At 58.4% G+C, this 18,281-nt stretch overlaps 4 protein-coding genes across 4 annotated transcripts; all 4 read left to right on the forward strand.

Moving 5' to 3' along the window:
- Positions 1-305: 305 nt before the first annotated feature.
- On the forward strand, positions 306-4,637 carry JKF63_07350 (uncharacterized protein; the record flags this gene model as incomplete). Its single annotated transcript, XM_067903289.1, has 1 exon — positions 306-4,637. The coding sequence occupies one exon, from the start codon at positions 306-308 to the stop codon at positions 4,635-4,637; it is 4,332 nt and encodes a 1,443-aa protein (XP_067759599.1).
- Positions 4,638-6,539: 1,902 nt separating this feature from the next.
- Positions 6,540-9,134, forward strand: JKF63_07351 (uncharacterized protein; the record flags this gene model as incomplete). Its single annotated transcript, XM_067903290.1, has 1 exon — positions 6,540-9,134. One exon carries the CDS (start codon positions 6,540-6,542, stop codon positions 9,132-9,134), a length of 2,595 nt encoding a protein of 864 aa, XP_067759600.1.
- A 3,896-nt stretch (positions 9,135-13,030) lies between these two features.
- JKF63_07352 (uncharacterized protein) lies at positions 13,031-15,022 on the forward strand (the record flags this gene model as incomplete). Its single annotated transcript, XM_067903291.1, has 1 exon — positions 13,031-15,022. One exon carries the CDS (start codon positions 13,031-13,033, stop codon positions 15,020-15,022), a length of 1,992 nt encoding a protein of 663 aa, XP_067759601.1.
- Positions 15,023-15,789: 767 nt separating this feature from the next.
- JKF63_07353 (uncharacterized protein) lies at positions 15,790-18,021 on the forward strand (the record flags this gene model as incomplete). The annotated part of the gene is made up of 2 exons (XM_067903292.1): positions 15,790-16,025; positions 16,803-18,021. The coding sequence occupies 2 exons, from the start codon at positions 15,790-15,792 to the stop codon at positions 18,019-18,021; spliced, it is 1,455 nt and encodes a 484-aa protein (XP_067759602.1).
- Positions 18,022-18,281: the final 260 nt, after the last annotated feature.

The raw sequence follows: 18,281 nt of genomic DNA on the forward strand, positions 1-18,281 counted from the left end.
TGCGCATATAAGCCTAAATAATAGACTGGGGAACAGGGCCGTTGCGTCCTTCCACCACCGCTTCTCTACACCCTTACCCCCCGCCTCCTCCGCCTCCACCTCCACCACCACCACATACGCATCCGAGTGGAGGAGAGGTGAGGCCTTCAGCAGCAGCGGCAGGTGCGTCCAAGTAGGGACAAATCACAAGGCAGAGTGAGACGGACGGCGGGTGCAGGGCGGAAAGGCAAAAATCAACGAAGCGCCCAAACTTCGCGACGTCGTCCCCTTTCCTCTGCGTTTTTGCTGTTTTTTCTTCCGCCACCATGTACTTGCGAAAGCCGCTGGTGCATCGCAGTGTGCTGTGCTGTCGCCACCATCGAGGCCGGCGGCGTCCACCGGCCTCGGCCACCTTAGCGCTGCTCTCATCAAACAGCCCTGGTGAGGGAAACGACTTTGTACGCTACACGGAGGCGGAGTTTACGGATGCGCTCTTCACGACACCCCCGCCTGCCGAGGCAGGCGCCGGTCCAGTGGGGCAACAACTCACCTCCTCTCTTTCTCTCACGCCTTCACCAGCGGCAGGCTTGCAGCTTCACTATCTACGGAGGCGACCTCTACACAGCGGCAGAGAGGTGTCGAGCCTGCCACCAACTCACGCCATCTTCAACCACCTGAACAGCCCCCTCTGGCTCCAGGTGTTGGCTCGTTTGCATGGGCGCGGCGCGCTTTCCGGCGAAGACCGCGCCGGTGCCATCCGCTACTTGCCAGCCTTCACGTACCGTTCGCTGATGCCGTGGCTGTGGAGCCCTACAGCTTCCTTGACACAATCGGAGGCAGCGCAGCTGAGCGGCACAGGTCGCCCTAGCGAGGTCGATCGAAGCAACAGCACAGCGAATAAGCTGAACGTGGAGGCGGATGTGTACACGAATATGTCGCTGGTCGCGCTGGAGATGAGCCGACGGCCAACAGTCCTACGAGCTCCGCCTGCCGAAGTGCCGAAACCGGCGTACACAGTCACGGACATAGGCACCGCTGCGCCGGCACAATGGACGGCCATTGCTGCCTCTGTTGTGCATTCAATTATGGCTAGTACACTCCCAGTAACGCTCACGGATCTGCTCAGGGTATGGCACGACCTTTTTTTTGCCCTGCGGTCGCACGCGGTGTGGGTAGGCACGCCGGAGCAGCTGCGCGACTGCGCCCACCCGCAGCTGATGCGCTTGCTCGAGCGCTTCTACGCAGATGTTCGGCGTCACGGTCGACTTCCCAGTACGAGTGGGGGTTGTGAGAACGATATGGTGTTCTCTGAGGAGGGGCAGCTGCAGCAGGGGCGTGATGATGGCGCCATCCAGGTGGTGGTGCACACGCTGACACCCCCCATTTTGCTTCGCAAGTTCCGAGGTTTGTATCGCCCGCACCGCAACTCCGCCATGCTCTTCGCCGAGCTCTATGCCTTGTGTATCAACGAAGAGGAAACATCTCTGCGACTCTTCTCTTCCCTTGCGGCCAAGGCCAATGACGTCGGTGCGTCAGAGGCAAAGCAGCCCGTTACACACATGCAGCAGCAGCAGCAGCAGCAGCGGCGAATCACTACAACAGCGCTCTTGATGGATGTGGATCTCGCCGCTTACTATGCAACACTGCCTGGCCGCCGTCACAGCGGATTGCGCGACGCAGGTGAGCAGTGGGCTGTCACGTTGCAGCACCTGCGGTTCCTGCTACCTCGTGTGCATCTTCTTCAGCGGTGTCTGGAGGCCCAGTGTGGATCATCAATACCACGCAAAAACATTGCCGCAGGATCGGTCTGGGAGCCGTGGCGGCAGATTGCATCCATTGTCATGAACGTTTGCATGTGGGTCAGCAACGACAACGCTGAAGCCCAGCGCCTCACCGACGCGCTGCGGTGCATGGTGGAGACGCTGGCAAACATGAACGATGCGACCTCAGTGCCCGGCCGCAAAGGTGAGCACCAACTCCTCGCCCCTTTGACGTCGCAAAACGTCGGCGTCTTCATCTCCTGCCTTGTCGAGGCGGCTCGGGATAGCATGCGAAACAAGGCAGCTCAGCTGCAGTACGGCCCAACAGATGGCTTGTTAGGCGTGTACCTGCTCTCCGTGGCCGTCACTGCCGTCATCCCGGCGACCATGCGTTCGCACAAGCCAACGACTAGTCGCCGGGAGGGAGATGACGAGGTGACCTTACGGTGCGCGGGTGCAGGTGACGACACCGGAGCGCTCCTGCAACGACTGCGTCTTCTCTCTCACCCACCAAAAAAGGCCCCACGTGAGGTCTGGGCCGCACTGCGTCGCTCCGCAGCGGCCGGGGAAGCGGCCCGCTACGGCCTCGTCACCGTCGGTCACCGTCTCTTCAGCGAGTGCGTCATCCCACTGGCGAGCCAGTCAAAAACCCTTGGGACTGCCCAACGCCTCTGGGGTCGCCTGCACGCCTGGGCCACGGAGGTAGGAAGGCCGCTGGGCCTCCATGGGGAGAGTGTCTCGACGCTGTGGCAGCTGCGGTGGCTACAAGAGCAGCGCCACGCGTTGTCGGCGTCGCGGCCTCCGTGTAGTGCCGATAGCAAAAACAGTGAAGCCCGCGCTCTCCTCGATCGTCTCTCGCCTCCTCGTGCGGGGGCGGACAGCCATTGCACTGAGGCTCACCACACAGAGGCACTCACGAAGACAATGTCGTGGTGCTGCGGGTGCGGATTCGAAAATAAACGCCACTGCCCCACCACGAGCGTCGTCGCGCGCTCAATGGACACCTTGGGCGTGGCGTGTGCGGCTTGCGTGCTGCGTACTCTGACCCCGCTAAGTTGGGAGTGTCCGTCCTGCCATACCGTCGCCAGCAGCGGCGTGTGCGTGCCTTATTGTCTGTGCTGCGGAGAGGCCCATCCCCTGGCAGGTCAACTTGCCACAGCGGTCCAGAGACCTAGCATGGCCGATGCACGCTCGTGTAGCGGTGCGGTGGTAGGTGATGGCGGCGTGCCTGTTGCGCCTTCATCAGCTCGAAATATGCCTTCGGCTCTGGATGGAGGCGTTGACGCTGGACTCAACGGCCCCCATGAGGGTTACGCGTCGCCTAGGGTAGTGGAACCCGAAGCCACCGTCTACGTCTGCTCCGACTGCCATGCCATCTCCGCAGGCCCTCACCTACCAGACGATGCCTCCGCCGCCACGAGGTGCGTGGAAGCGACAGGGTGCAGAACGACTTCCTGCACCAGCTGTGGGAGCCCAGATCCCGGCTACTACACTGCTTTCTTCACCTGGACGTGCGGGTGTGGTGCCTGCAACTCGCCCCTGCACGCGTATTGTCATGCATGCTCACAGGCTGCACAACGGCCCACAGTGACGTGTACTCACTGCAACCACGCGCAGCCTGTTACGGGAACTGCTGCAATGACCGGGAGCGGGGATGTGTGCAAGCGATGCCACCATCCGCTTCCTCGCGTGCTTGCTGCCGTGCAACAACACCGTCTCGTCCACTGCCCTGCTTGTCAAGGCCGTGTGTCCTCCACAGCCGTCCAGTGCCCGCACTGCGCGTGCACCGCTGTGGAGGCGGTGGCGGCGCTGCTTCCCACTGAGGCAGACTGTCCTTGGCTCTGCCACCGCTGCGGCACAACACATCCGGTACGCGACGCGGTGAATGGCCAGTTAAACACCCCTGCGCATTTGGTGGATGTCTCGTCATCGCGTGTGCAGGTGCCACTCTACAAACCCTGTGAGGACGATCGCTGCACGACGTGTGGTACGCGTCGCATACCGGCGACCATTTGGGAGCGCGGACGGTTATGGGCGTGTAGTGAGTGTGGAGAGCCGCACAACAGCGAGCTGGCGTGCCGGCGATGCGCTTCTCTAGCACCGGGTGTTCCCGCGGCCGAGGTGTGTGTTTGGCGCTGTGGGACTTGTAAAATGCATCATCCTGGCTGGGAAACGCGGTGCCGCACGGTCGGCTGTGGAGGTCGAAGGGCAACGGATGGCGTGGAGGCACGGCTCTGCTACTCGCCATGGACATGTGCTGAGTGTGGTGAAGTGACGCTGTCCTCTCACTTGGCCGCCTGCACCACCTGCGGCACAGAGACCCCGGCATCCTTGCGCGCCACCACGTGCATCTACGGTGACGCCTGCGCGAAGACGGCGCTCGCCACAACAGTTGTGAGGGCGGTGCAATGCGGGGAGGAGGTGAAAGCAAGTAGCACCGCACACGTAACCGCAGAAAAGGGCATCGCTGAAGCCCTCTTACTCGCCGATGGAGAGGTGCGCACAGCATCGGGCGGCACATGCGCTGGTCTCTCTTCGTCATTGGCGTATCTACCCTCGGTTGCCTCTCCAGCGCCAGCTCCACCAGCGATGGTACAGACTTCTCGTCTAGAGGAGGTGGAGGCGTTCCTACTTCAGGCAGCTTCACAACCTGCGCTCCCATTCCCCAGCGACCCTCTGGATATCGAAGCGGGAAGTGCTTCGTCATCTATGCCCTTGTGGCCACCAAGAAGCAGCGATACTTGCGCACACGCGGATAAGCCCACTAATTATTCCACCAAGTCGCGGTATGCGCCAAGCGACAAAGGTGGTGTTGTAGCAGGCAGGGAAACAGCCACATCGATACTCGACGTACAACCGTGGGAGGAGGCGTACGCCGCGGCGGTCATGTCTTTCTAAAATCATTCTGGAGCCCTATGGCGCCGCGCTGTAAGGGGAGAGGAGGAGGGAGGAGGAGAAGGGGGGGGAGCAGGTATGTAGGATATCCTGACGCTCACACGCGAAAAGCAGAGGTGGCACGAGGGTGGCTGTGCACCTGGACTCTGTTGTGTCTGTGTTGCTCCTCGTCTTGCCGAGTCGATCTGCGGAGGAGGGGGTTAATGATCACTTTTTTTCTCTCTTCATGTGTGTGTGTGTGTGTGTGTGTGTGTGGGTGGGTACGGCGAACACAGATAAGAATCTCTGCGCAGACAAGCGGGGGGCCGCCGGTTTTGTGGCGCACCTCTTCTCTCTGTTTTTTTTTTGGTGTATGCACAACGGTCATCGCACTGTGATTTGGAGAGGGGGAGGGGGGGCAGGGGGCAAGGGGGGAGTGAGCGCCTCACAACGAAGGGGAATGACACGAATAAATTCTCAAGAGAGGATTTCCAGCATAGTTGGGTGGATTCGACTTTGCATTTTTTGGACGTGCCTCTCAGCGCGACAAGGGTGCCTCGATTCTGACACACTGAGGCCAGCTCCCTCCCTCCCTCCCTTCCCCCCCCCCCCGCCCATCTCCTTCCGTGTGTTTGTGCAGCGCGTTACAGGCGAATTGGCCTATCGGGTGAAAGACAAGTCAATGGAAAGGTTCTGCGTGCGCCCTGGGTTTCATCAAGGGATGGTAGTTGCCCTGGCTGGCCATCTCCTACCCTTCCCCTTCCTCCCACCCACCCACCCACCCACCCCCACCCCATTCTACATGCTCTGCTACACTGAGAGAAGGGGCTATTGCGGGTTTGGTCGGCACGCAACTCGTGGGCATTTATCACGCGGTGAAGCGGCCAACGAGGTCCATTGGCCCCGGCAGCCAGAAGCTGCATTTGGGGCATCCAGCAAAGCCGAACCTGCCGTTGCGCCCCGAGTACGCCCTTTCGTGGGCGTGGGGGGTGGGAGGGGGGGGCGCTCACGGCAGTGTAATGCGAGCACACTACATATACACGGGGGGGGGGGGGCTCTGTGGCCTTTTAGCAGAGGTGTACTCGATTATCGCTGGTAACGGCCTCGATGACAGGCGACTGTGCTGGCAAACACTGCCCCAACCGTTGGAACGATGGCAATGAGATGCACGCTGGCTTGAACATGTCGCCTCGCTCTGTGCCTGGTCCTTTTTTGCCACACCCCTCTTCTCTTCCTCCTCCTCCTTCCATGCCCCAATCTTCCCATTTCTCTGCTTGTTCGCTTCACGCTGGCAAAGCGAAGAGAGCACACATACCTACAAATATACACACACATATATATATATATATATCCACACACAGACACATATATATACATATTTGCATTGGTATATATGACTGTGTGTGTGTGTGTTCATCTCTCTATAAATACATACGTGTGTCTGCCTCAGTTTGTCATTGCTTGTCGCGCCTCCACTTCATACCCGCGCATGCACAGAACCGTGCCTCTCCCCCCCCCCCCCCCTCCGTCCTGTCCCCATTTTCCCCTTCCCCGCACTTCCCCCCCCCCTTTCCTCCCTCCATCCACAAGTACCCTAAAAGCCTCATCTGACTTTGTGTGTGTGTGTGTGTGTGTGTGTTTGCGTCGTTGCAGCCCCCCTCTCCCTCTCCCTCTCCCCCCCTTCCTCCTTCCTCTGTGAGGCCCCTTCACACCCGTGCAGCTTCTCTAGCTTTATATCTATTCTCTTGTTGTTGAGGAGGAGGAGGTGTCCACCACATTCAATCTCAAGCGTGCAGGCGCACCCTGAGCAGTATCCCCGGCCTCCCTCCCCCCATCTACACACACACACACACACGCGCGAGCTTTTTTTTTCAATTTGTACTTCGCCCCATATTACAAGAGACAGACGAACTCAGGGTAAGGTGGATGGCGTCTCCGTCACCGGAGGAACCGTCCGCGACGCTGTCGCCGCAACTCCACTCCCCTCACTCCCCACACAACGAGGACCGAGCTTCTGCTTTCGGTGGTGGCCTTGAGGGCTACAGCAGCACCCATGCGCGTTTCTCAGCGCAGTCGCAGCCGCAGACGCCGTTGCAGCCCACGCCGCAGCTCTCGGCAAAGGTGTGTGATGAAGGCCTGCCTGACGCGGACGGCTCAGCAGTAAAGCGATGGAACCAAAAATCGTCGAAGAGCTCCTCGCCTTGCGCCGAGACCCCGTCTGGCCGTCACTTATTGCCGTATGTGCACTCATCGGAGCCATCTGCGCCTCTCCTGAGCGCCGCTAAGGATGCCCGTCTTGCCTCTCGGCAGCATTTTGAGGAAACTTATACGTCGCTGTGTGCGTCTGAGACGGGCGGCGAGAGCGGGGGGCCGCAGAAAAAGGAGCTGCGCCTTGAGGAGTGCACCACCAATAATCCCCCCGACTATCCGCCCGTGTACGCACTTTCTGCGGTCACCACGGTAAGCGCTGAGACGGGATGCACAGATGGCCATAATTCGAGCTTCTTGACCAGCAGCTCACGCGATAACTTCGACGCGCTGGGTACCTCGTTTGACCGACGTACGATCCCGTCGGCTCCAAGCACCATCGTAATCCCTGACTCAACTGTATCACAGCTGACCATCCGCAGTGATAGTGTGCCAGTGACGTCGTTGTCCGTCGCCTACAACGAGAGTTCGGTAGGCAGCAGGTCCGCTGCGACCACCGTGGAGGGCAACGGCTCCTTATCTGGCTCCCGCTTGTCGAAGTATAAGCGACGCTTGCAGGACCTGACCGCTCCGGCGTTTGATCTAAAGGTTGTCCAGGAGGCCCAAAATAGTTTCCTTGATGAGGTGTTGCCTTGCAATGCGGCCCAATCCTACCCCATGACCGTCGTCAATTCATTACTGGCGGTGGGCTCATGGAGGGACGCATCCGATATGGCTTTACTCAAGGCCCACCGGATCCGCTACGTTTTGAACGTCGCCAAGGAAGTGGCGCCGATGGAGGATGCCGATAGGATTGCGCAACGCAATGATATCGTCTCAGAATGGATCCCGATGAGCGACTCCCACACCCAGGACGTCTCCGAACACTTTCTGAAGGCGTTTCGCTTTATTGAACGCGCGCGCAATGATCACTCTCGTGTTCTGGTCCATTGCCGTCGTGGCATCTCCCGCAGCGCCGCCATTGTGGTGGCCTACCTCATGGCGTCCGAGCATCGCAGCTACGAAGACGCGTTGAGATTTGTGACGGAGCGGCGGAGCTGCGTTTCGCTGAACCTGGCGTTCCACGAGTGCCTCTCCGAGTTCACACCAACCGATGATTTCTTTCATGGCCGGTCACCACAAGAGGAGGAGGTTGAGGAGCAGCCGAGCGCCGGTTTCCCTCCCTCCACATCTTCTCCCAACTGCTGCCTGCTGCCCTCGCTTCTGGGTGTCGCACCGCGAACGGGCAGTACCCAGAGCAGTCATTCTAGCCACTCTAGTCAGTCGCCGCCTCCACACCCCATGGTGGATCAGCTGCAGGGCACACCGCCGCCGCTGAGTGGGTGCCACTGCGTTTCAAACCGCTCCACCAGCAGCCGCACCAGCAGCAAGGTGCACGGCGCCCCCTCACAGAGCCTCGGACCCCAAGCCCCACCCCACCTGCCTGGACAGCCATCTCCGCTGTTTCTGGCGAGCAAACCAACGAAGGAGTGTGACCCAACGATCTTCACAGCAGCCCTCACATCGTCGACGGCCACTTCCGCCAAGTCGACAGCAAAACATGAGGCGTCTGCGTTTGATGAACCACTCGAGCAGCAGCACCAGCAGGAGGGCTTCCCAGGCCACCCTGTACCGCGACCATTTGCTGCTCTTTCCACAGCGAAGCGATTCTGGGCTTGGCCTACTGAAACCCCCGCTACGCCACACGTGAAGAGGGCCGAGGATGGGGCCACTCCCTGGCGCGGGTTTGAGACTGCCGACAGCCTTGAAGACGACGAAAGCGGCGAGGACGCTGCAGAGGAGCCTGGCTCGCCGCTCGGCGTTGGGGGCCGGCGTGCCCTCCCGCAGATCAACCTTACTCAAACGAGTGGGAGTTCGTCCTCAGCCAGATATCGGGAACACCCAACACGCCGCTATTCAGATGAGCGGGATGAACCCACGACGACGACCACCACCCCAACCACAACGGTGGTGACGACAACCGTCACCGATACGCTGACGCATCCAGACAGGCGCAGTGCCACTGACTTCGACACAGCAGCGAACAAGGAACCCGGTGGCGGTGAAGAGCCCTCCAGCAGTGGTAGTGTCAACACGATCGAAAGCCATTCGCACCACCACCACCACCACCACCACCACCACAGCCCTCGCGCGCCGGTGCACGGCAGAAGCGCTTTCGACGACCTCTCAGACGACGACGACGACGATGGCGGGGTCCCGGAGCCGGCGACTAGAGAAGGTGGCCGGTCGCTGCAAAGGACTTGTTCACGAAAAAAAGAGCGCTCGCAAGGAGTTTTCCGCTCAACCGAGCAGCGCGCTGGTCTATGTGAATGACGGCAACGAGAGAGCGAACTAGCGAGCCCTCCCGCCCAATACGAGCATCAGCGATCTTCCCATTATCAGAGGTGGCGAGGTGATGAGCACGGCAGCCGCCGTCACCACCACCATCACCACCACCACCACCACCTACTACATTGGAATGAACATCTCCTCTTGTGATGGGCATCATCTGCCGTGCCTCGAGTTTCGGTGGGTGAAATCCTGCGGGGATGGGAGGGAGTGCGCCAGACATCGCCCACACAAATGCGGACAGGAGGACAGCGACGCTGGTGACATTGCCAAAGTTGTTGGTGCGGTGGAGCTTCCCAGGCCTATGATGACCGGCCTTCATTCTCTCGCGCAACGCTGAGTGGTGACGTCAAAGCAGGGCAAAAAGAATCCAGATAGACTACAGGGATAAGGAACTTGTGTTGGGCACTGGTGTTGAATAGGTTGTTGCATGCACGCTCAATGTATTATCCCCATTGAGGTTTTGTTGTGTGGATGCCAGTCTTTGTGTCACCTCCTCCCACAACAGTCCACTCGCTTTTCTCGCACCCCCTGCCTCCCATTGAAAACAGCGCGGTACCATGGTGAAGACATGCAGAAAAGTGTGTGGGAGGGGGGCCGTAAAACTAAGACACATCAGGTTTCATTTTTTGTTTTGTTTCTGCGCATGTATGCGCATATATGCAGATGCAATCCGGATATTTCTATTCACGTGAACACACACACACACACACCAACACGCACACGCGCACACACACACACACACGTGTGTTCGTGTGTTTTCTTTTTGTGTGTCCCTTCCACGATTCCTCTGTTTTTTTGTCCTGTTTGGGTTTTGTTTGCCTGTTTTCTTGTTGCTGGTTTTTATTTGATCGCATTTATTTTTGTTGCGTGGCGTCTGCACCCCTCGCACTGTTTGTCTCCGAGCGCTTCTGGAACAAACTTATTTCTGAAGGTGCTCATACGCCTTTGACTTCCTTCTCTCCTCCCCCCTCCTCCCCCCTCCTCCTCCCTCCTCCCATCCCCTACACACACACACACACACACACACACACACAATCTCTCTCCCCTCTTTATCACTTTCTGCTTTGTTTTATATATTTCAAGTCGTGGATGTGTGTACGTGTGTGTGTGTGTGTGACTAAACTCATATGGATGGATGTTCTCTTGTGTTCCCCCCATTCCTGCTTGTCTGTCCCCATTTTTTTTCTTTTATGGAGGGAGGAGGGGGAGGAGATTGCGTTTGTCGCACACCCCACCCCCCATCCGAGATGGTGTGGGTGAAAGGGTCTAGAAGAGAGATGATGAGGATGATGATGATGATGAGGATGAGAATGAGGCCTCCTCAGTGCATGAGAGAATAGAGGAAGGCGTTTGATGATCCGCTCGTTGTTGGCGTTCCTTTTGTTTTGTTTTAAAGTTGGCGATGGGTATTATTACCCCCGGCAGAGGTGTGTGCAAGAATATGGCACGTGACGTGACGTGACGTGGGAGGAGGTTGGGGACAGGGGGACACGAAGGGGGCCCAAAGATCACACAAGATCGGGTCGTGCTATGTTTTCGCTTACTTTTGAATGCCATGCCGCAGATTTTACGCTCTTTCGGGTTTTTTTTTGTATTGTTTCTCGTGTTGTTGTTGTCGCTTCTAATGTGTTTGCTCTCTCCCCCCCCCCTCCCCCCCTCCCCACTCTCTCTCTCTTCCTGTGCCGTTTTCTTATCCCGTTTCGTTTTCCTTTAGTCCTCCTCTCTCTCGTACTGCACTGGTCGATTTCTTGGCACACAACTTCTTTTCCCTCTTCCCTCTTCTCCCCATCCCCAGTTTTGAGCTTTGCTTGGGTACATTCGACTGCCCCGTGCCAGTGGGCGATGCGCGCACACACGGTGTGTACGTGTGGGCATCCCTCCTGCCAGGTCTCCACATTCAATGGCGTTCTCCCCTGTGTGTTTTTTTTTGTTCGTTTTTCAAGTTCATTTGCTCCTCAATTTTTATTTGTATCCCTTTCTCAGTTTTTTTTTTTGGGGGGGGGGGAGAGAGGGAGAGGGAGAGGGGAGAATGAGGGGATGACTCGCTACTTCACCTTGTGGGACAGCCAAGCAGCCTCTCCCCCCCCCCCCCCCCCCCCTCTCCCCAACCCCCACACCCTGCCAATGTCGAACCACTTCTGGTGGTCAACGCCCTCCCAGGGAACCCCACGGCGTTGCGATAACAGAGCGAATACATCTCTCTACCCACGTCGGTGGCCAGACCCCGGAGGGCGTTACGTGGAGACCATCGATAACCCTGAGAAGACACTAACACCACATCCATGTGGCGGGATAGGCGGACACTCTCCCCTCCCTTCCCCCCATCCCCCCGGGGGGTGGGGGGGGGATACACGACGAAGGTGCCCGGTGTAAGAAAGGCAGCTGTAATGCAAAGGCCAGGCGGTGACGACTGAGTCTGCATGACTGCAACGTGTGTGTGTTTGTGTGTTGCCACCGCTGCTCCGCACTACGCGATGCGCCTTTTGAGAGAGCCCTGTAGTGGATGAGTGTGGCATTGAACTCACATTTATTGTTATGCGACTGGTGATGAAGTGAGTGAGTGAGTGAATGGGGCGGGGGGGGGAGGGGGAGCGCAGTCGAATTCACAGTGTCTTCTGTCTTTTATTGTATCATGCAATACACACTTTGTGCCAGTGTGTGTCTGAGCTTGTATATGTGTGTGTGTGTGTGTGTGGTGTTTATGAGTTGTTGTTTCTCTGTTCCCGGGGGAGGGGGGGAGGGGGGGGGCTGTCTGTCATCTTTTACTTTTTTTCCCTTTTCATCTTTTCGGGACCGGTGCGGTGCGTGAACTCCTTCGGTGTTTCGCTAATATCGTTCCTCCTCTTTTTTTTCTATAGAGACGAACAGGGGGGAGGTCGGTGCTGGCGGCCCTGGGGAAAGAGTACGCCGTCTCTCTGTCAGCGTCGGGAGTGTGGACGATTTGTGGCAGCACCATGTGGTATCCCCCCTCCCCCCCATCCCCACTCCATCCCCTCCCTTCTTGCCTCTTCCTCCACCCCTCAGCCGCCCTCCATTTGTGTTGTTGTGTTGCTTCGTTGCTGTTTTTTTTTCTCGTCTTTCGATGGGAAAGGGAAGTGAGGATGGTGGCGGTGGCGCGTTATTTCTGTCAGTGGTTTTGCGCATCTCTCTCCCTCCCCACCCACCCACCCCTTCCCTGGCTTCGGATGCCGTCTTTCCGTTTTTCATCTCACCGCTCTTGTACTCCACGACCCACACTTTGTATCTCCGCACCCATCCCACATACGTGGCTCGTCAGTCGTGTTGTTTATTATTATGATTACCCCCCTTCCCCCCCCTCACCATCATCATCATCATTATCATCAGCCCTTTGGATAGAAGCAGCATCTCTCACACATACACACTCATCCACAATGGCTTTGTCTGTGTGTCTGTGGTATACATCTCTGCACGCCGCATTTTTTCTGTGCGGCGTCAAACTCAGAGGGCCACACGCTAAAAAAAAAAACAAGGATTCCCTGAGCGGCAACAAAAAAAGAAATAGTAACGGTAGGAGATGGTCGTAAGGTTGACACACAAGTGAGGTGGAATGGGCACAGAGATCTCCTCTCCCCTTGGCTGGCCCTTTTGCAGCTCTTTTTACTGCGCCCGTACTCTGAACCTGTGTTGTTGGTGCCAGTGGTTGCCACTCCGCTTTTCTTTGCCTCTCTCCCTCTCCCTACTCTTTTTCCTCCTGTTGTATACACACATATATATGTGTGTGCGTGTATATATATATATGTATATATATATATATATCCCCTTCTCCCTCCACACCCTGCAGGAAAAACATCAAAAAAAAAAGGCTGACGCAGCTCCCCATCCCTTGCCCAGCAGAGAGCTTCTGGCTGAGAGATCCTATGACATCGCATCATGATGCCTTTTCGCCATCCCTCACACTGGCGGGGATGGACTACATAGCCCCATCAGCGGCCTGCATCAAGCCTAGCCTGATCTCCGGCGGCGGCAGCGGTACCGCCGACCTTTCTGACTCAACGACATCGACAAGGGGAGCTGTCGGCATGAGGCGCGGCGGCAATGTCGCGCCATCATCACTCAGCCCGGGAGGCGCTGCCACCGCCCAGTACGCGGATGTGGTGAAAATAAGCCTGCAGGACTGCCTGGCATGCAGTGGGTGTGTGACAACCGCAGAAACCGTGCTGGTCAACGCGCAGAGCCGCCACGAGATTGTGTCTGCTCTCCTCAAATCGCTTTCGTCGTCGTCAAGGACAGCGACAGGGTGCACCTCTCGTCCACGGCTAGTGAGCATCAGCTCCCAGTCCTGCGCCTCTCTGGCCGCCTACCTTCACATGTCCACAGCTTCCGTGTACGAGTTGATAGCTGGCTTTGTGCGAGCCACGCTCAGCACCGCCGCCCTGCAGGACGCCGCACGGAACGCCGAGGGCGCTGCCGCTGGGTCACCGCGTGATGCCGGGGGGTACGAGGAGGAAGCGAAGGGCGCCCCGCTGGCAGCAACGATGGATGCCGCACCATTGGCATTCCCTCTGTCAGAACCGCAAATCTATGTGATCGATCTTGAGTGGGCGGAGCAACTATCTGCGGAGTTGACAGCCCAGGAGTACAACCGGCGTTGTCGCAACAGCGGCAGTGCTGAGGTAGGGCCGCTTCCCCTGATTGTCTCCGCATGTCCAGGCTGGGTGTGCTACTGTGAGAAACAAGGCTCTGCCCTGTTGCCGCACCTCTGCCCTGTCATGTCTGCGCAGGGTATCGCCGGCAGCTATGCGAAGCGCACGGTTGCACCCGACATGTATCACATCTCCATTCAGCCCTGCTTTGACCGAAAGCTAGAGGCAGCACGGGATTTTATGGCATCACCCACGATGGACCGAACCACCAACGCAACGGACCCACCGATCTTCTACACGGACTGTGTTCTGAGCACGGCCGAGCTACTGGAGTGGATGAGGGAGATGGACTCAAGCCTTCCGTGGCGAGGACGCCTAGACACGGATCTGCTTGCCCCCGTCGACTTGGCTGGGGACTACCAGAAGAGTCATACGGACCAACGGCCACGAGAATCGAACGAGGAAGAGGTCTCCACATCATCGCCGCCGGCTGCGACCTCCTCGGCCTCGGTGCCAGCTCGTGAGGCGGCACGTCTCGCTGGCAGCGGCGGATACCATCAAGTGGCCATCGCCCATCGTCTGCGCGTGGAGGGGTCGGGGACGGTGCTGCCCTCCTCGTCGCCGTCGTCGTCCACACAGAGCGCGTCCACCAACATGGTGTACGAAGTGAAGCGCAATCACAATCATCAAATTATCACCTGCGGCGCTCTACCAAACGAGGCGTTTTGCATCGGCTACGGCTTCCAGCAAGTTCAGAATGTGGTGCGTGGTCTCAAGAAGCGTACCCCTGCGATGCGCAGCTACACCTTTATTGAGCTCATGGCATGCCCCGATGGCTGCTTGAACGGTGGAGGACAGGTGCGACCTGCTCAGCAGCCCCACTCGAGGGTGCTGGATGCCGTCATTGATGCCTACGCGAGGTGCATGGAGTGGCGCCGTGCAGCAGGTGATCCTGCTGCGGCCACCGCTGGTGCCATTTCAAGCTCGTTGCCCGTCTGTGTGGTTGCCGGCGCTAATCACGATGCAAGCGACGAAGAAAAAGACGGCAAAGACGACACCATCAAGACAGAGCGACATGGTGACGCATCTCCATCGCCACCACTGCACAACAGCGCCGAGGCAGTATGGCGGCCATTTGCCTATGCCACTATCGCCGCAGCAGCTCCGTCTCTGGGGGACGTGATGTGGCGTTGCGCCTTTCGCGACCGCGAGAAGGAGTTTGCTGAGATGCTGAACGAGGGAAACGTGCATAGTTTAAAGTGGTGAGGACTAAAAAGGACACGCGCACCTTCTTCCCTATCCCCCACCCCTACATGCACGCACGCACACTGGAGAGGCGGTAAAGGGGGAAGGGAATGGCGGCCGCCGCGTCTTGCGCAGCTTCACGCGTCTGGGAGGGGGTATGTGTGCGCATGTGTAGGGGAGAGGGGGGGGCTCTATTCGTGCGTGTGTTAGCGTCATGCGCGCTCTTGTCCGCCGCTGAGATTATCTACACTACTCCGCTAAATGAATCTCCCCATTGTGCTTTCTTTTTGCTTATTGCGTGTCGATGTTGGTCTCTCTCGCCCCCCCCCCTTCCCCCCACCGCCCCTCCACACATACACACACGCCATAAATGCATATCCACACAGAAAAACTTCATTTTCGTGTGGCCGGGGAAGGGGAGGGTGGGTGGGGGGAGGGGCATGCCGTTGCATACACCGTGCAGAGAAAATGCCGACTCGGAATGACAGAGTTCTTCGCACGTGCGACCTCAGTTACGGTCGGCACACTCGCCCACCACAGCTCATGTTCTCTTGCCTCACGTGTTCACTGCATCCCTCCCGCTCCCACCGCCTTCCTCCTTACATCCCCCCCTCCTCCTCCTCCTCCTCCTCCTCCTCCCGCACACCTTTTCCTTCACGTTCATCGGCTCCTCTTGTTGCGTGCCGCTCATTTCACACACACACACACACACACACGCACACACACACACACACGCCTCACGAGGCAGTGGTGCATTCTTTCGGGGTCCGGTGCGAGTGAGCGCAGTCATGCCTCGTGCGTACTGCAAGCCGTTCACCGCCTACGAGGAGGCCTTTGGCTTTCATGCGACGCGTCGAATCGCCTATATGATGTGCTCTGTTTTCTTCGGGGGCCTCCTGCTCAAGTGTATGCTGCTGCTGAAGTACAGCACTGTAGCGAACTCGAATTGGACCTCGCCGCTGGAAGACGATCCACGGTATCAAGAGCTGATGGAGAAGCGACTGACGTTGGCTGAGGATTTATCGATACGTGAGGCGATGAGGAGAGCAATGCACGCAAGGCGCTCGGCACCACCCGCGTAAGGGGGTTGCGCAGAGTGAGGGGAGGGCGGGGCAGTCTGGGGCATCCCCGCTATCCTCTCACGCTTTTTTTTTACGAAGCGTCTTCGGAAATGAAGGTGGAGCGTGAAAAGAGGGGGGGGGAGGGGAGGATATGCCTCGGTACGCGGATATATATATATATATATGCATCCCTCGTTATATCCCCTTCCCCTCCCCCCCCTCTGTCTCCGCAGAGTGCTGTCGTAATAGTCTTGCATCATCCTCTGTTCAACTAGAATGATCCCTGTGATGAAAAGCACACACACACACCCTGCTTATTCTGCCAGTTTGGTGTCACCACTCCCGTACTGTGTCTTCCCCCTTCCCCCTCCCCCCATCCAAAGGCAAGCAACGAAGACACAGGCGCTCATTCGGTACGTCTGTGCGAAGGCATCTCGTCCTCAAACCTGAACCCCCCTTTTTCCTCACCTTCCCCCCACTACCCCTCTCTCCCTGTCTCTCTCTGTCTCTCTCACACACTGCTGCCCTTCTTTAATGTTGACCCGCACCTCTCTTTCGACCTCTCGTCGGACTCGGCGCAGGCGCGCCATCCACGCACTACCGTACTGGGAATTCACTGATCTTCTTCTGGGCCATCTCCCCCCCTCTCCCCTCCTCCCCCTCTCCCCCTCTCCCCCCCGTTTGTGTGTTTCTCCTCTCTTTTTTTTCCGTCTGCACAGTAAATTTGCTCCTTCTCACAGCCAAATGAACAAACATCCACGCGACATCTGCACGGCTGTCTTCGAGGGCGATATCACCCGCGTGCAGCAACTCGTGACGGCGGCTGGCGTCTACGGCGGACGGTGGCACTCACCATTTTCAGTCAACACAAGCGCTGCGGCGCGGGACGCACTTGCCCGCTGGGAAGACGTCGGGGATGGTGAGGCAGGGGATCAGGGTGACGAGGAGAGCGATATGGAGGATCTTTTGGGAGAAGAAGCAATGGAGAAGCTAATGGCGCACCCTGCGCTGGTCAGCGTCATGAAGGACTTCGCCCTTGATGCAGAAGCCGGCGGTGAAGGCACCGATCAGGAGGGGGGTGTTGGCTCATACAGACCAGACGACGACGATGCCGCGCTACTCGACGAGGAGGCAGCGGAGGCGGCGGAGGCGGATCGGGAGGCGCAGCAGCGCGACATCTCCCTCTACAAGCGCCTTCTTGCCCACCAGCTGCACCGTGACAGCGTAGCCGATCACCTCCAGCGACATGGGCTACTGCGTATGAGCACAACGCCACCGGTGGACATGACGCTTTACGGCATTCTCTTCTCGTGTCGTGAGGCGCCGGCTGCTCTCTCTGCTGGTGCTGGTGGTGATGCTGCAGAAGCCTCCGAGAGTGTAGTGCCCCTGCAGGTGCGGTGGCAGCCGAGCAAGCGCAGCCGCTTTGCTGGTACGCCTCTCCACTGGGCCGTGTTGGCTCGTGCGCATGATATGGTGCGCTTTCTCGTGGAGCACGGTGTCGACAGCACTGCTGGGCTGAAGGCGGTCACAGTTGACGGCACCGCGCTGGATCCGCACCCGGCGTTTGGTGATGCAAAGGTGCTGGCGGCTCTGACACCGGCCCTAATGGCCGCCGCAAACGAGTCGCATACTACATTCGATGTTTTGGAGAGGGCTGTAGCGGCGCACAAAGCGACACGCGCTGACGAGGAAGCCTTTTTTGTTGTACTGGAGGAGCGTCTCCGGAGCCGGAAAGAGGCGTACCTGAGCCGCCGAGAGGATCTCCGTCTACAGCGATTGCTTGCAGCCGAGGGGCTTGCTGAGGAATTCGAGGAGGGTGAGGAGGATCATGCAAACAACAACGACGACGACGACGACGGCGCCAGCGGCGGCGATGGCGATGGCGATGGCAACGACGATGACGACGACAGCGGCGGCGACTACGAAGATGCCAACGAGGGCGAGGAGGCGGACAGGTGAGCAACAAAAGCAATCAAGGGGAGGGGAGGAGAACGGGTAAGTGGCGCTAGCCGGATGCGTGTGAGATGTGGCAAGGGGGATAGCAATCGAACATGCAACACCGCTGCCGAGCGGTGTGAGAGTGGCAAGGCGTGCACGATCACCCACCGATTGATGTATGTCGTCAACTGGAACCGGCTTTTCCCTGTCGTAAACGTTCCCCCCCCCCCCTCCCCTCCCCTCCCTCCCCCCCCCTCGGCGGTGCTACCTTTCACCTCCTG

Source organism: Porcisia hertigi, chromosome 5, assembly GCF_017918235.1.
Source record: "Porcisia hertigi strain C119 chromosome 5, whole genome shotgun sequence".
NCBI lineage: Eukaryota > Euglenozoa > Kinetoplastea > Trypanosomatida > Trypanosomatidae > Porcisia > Porcisia hertigi.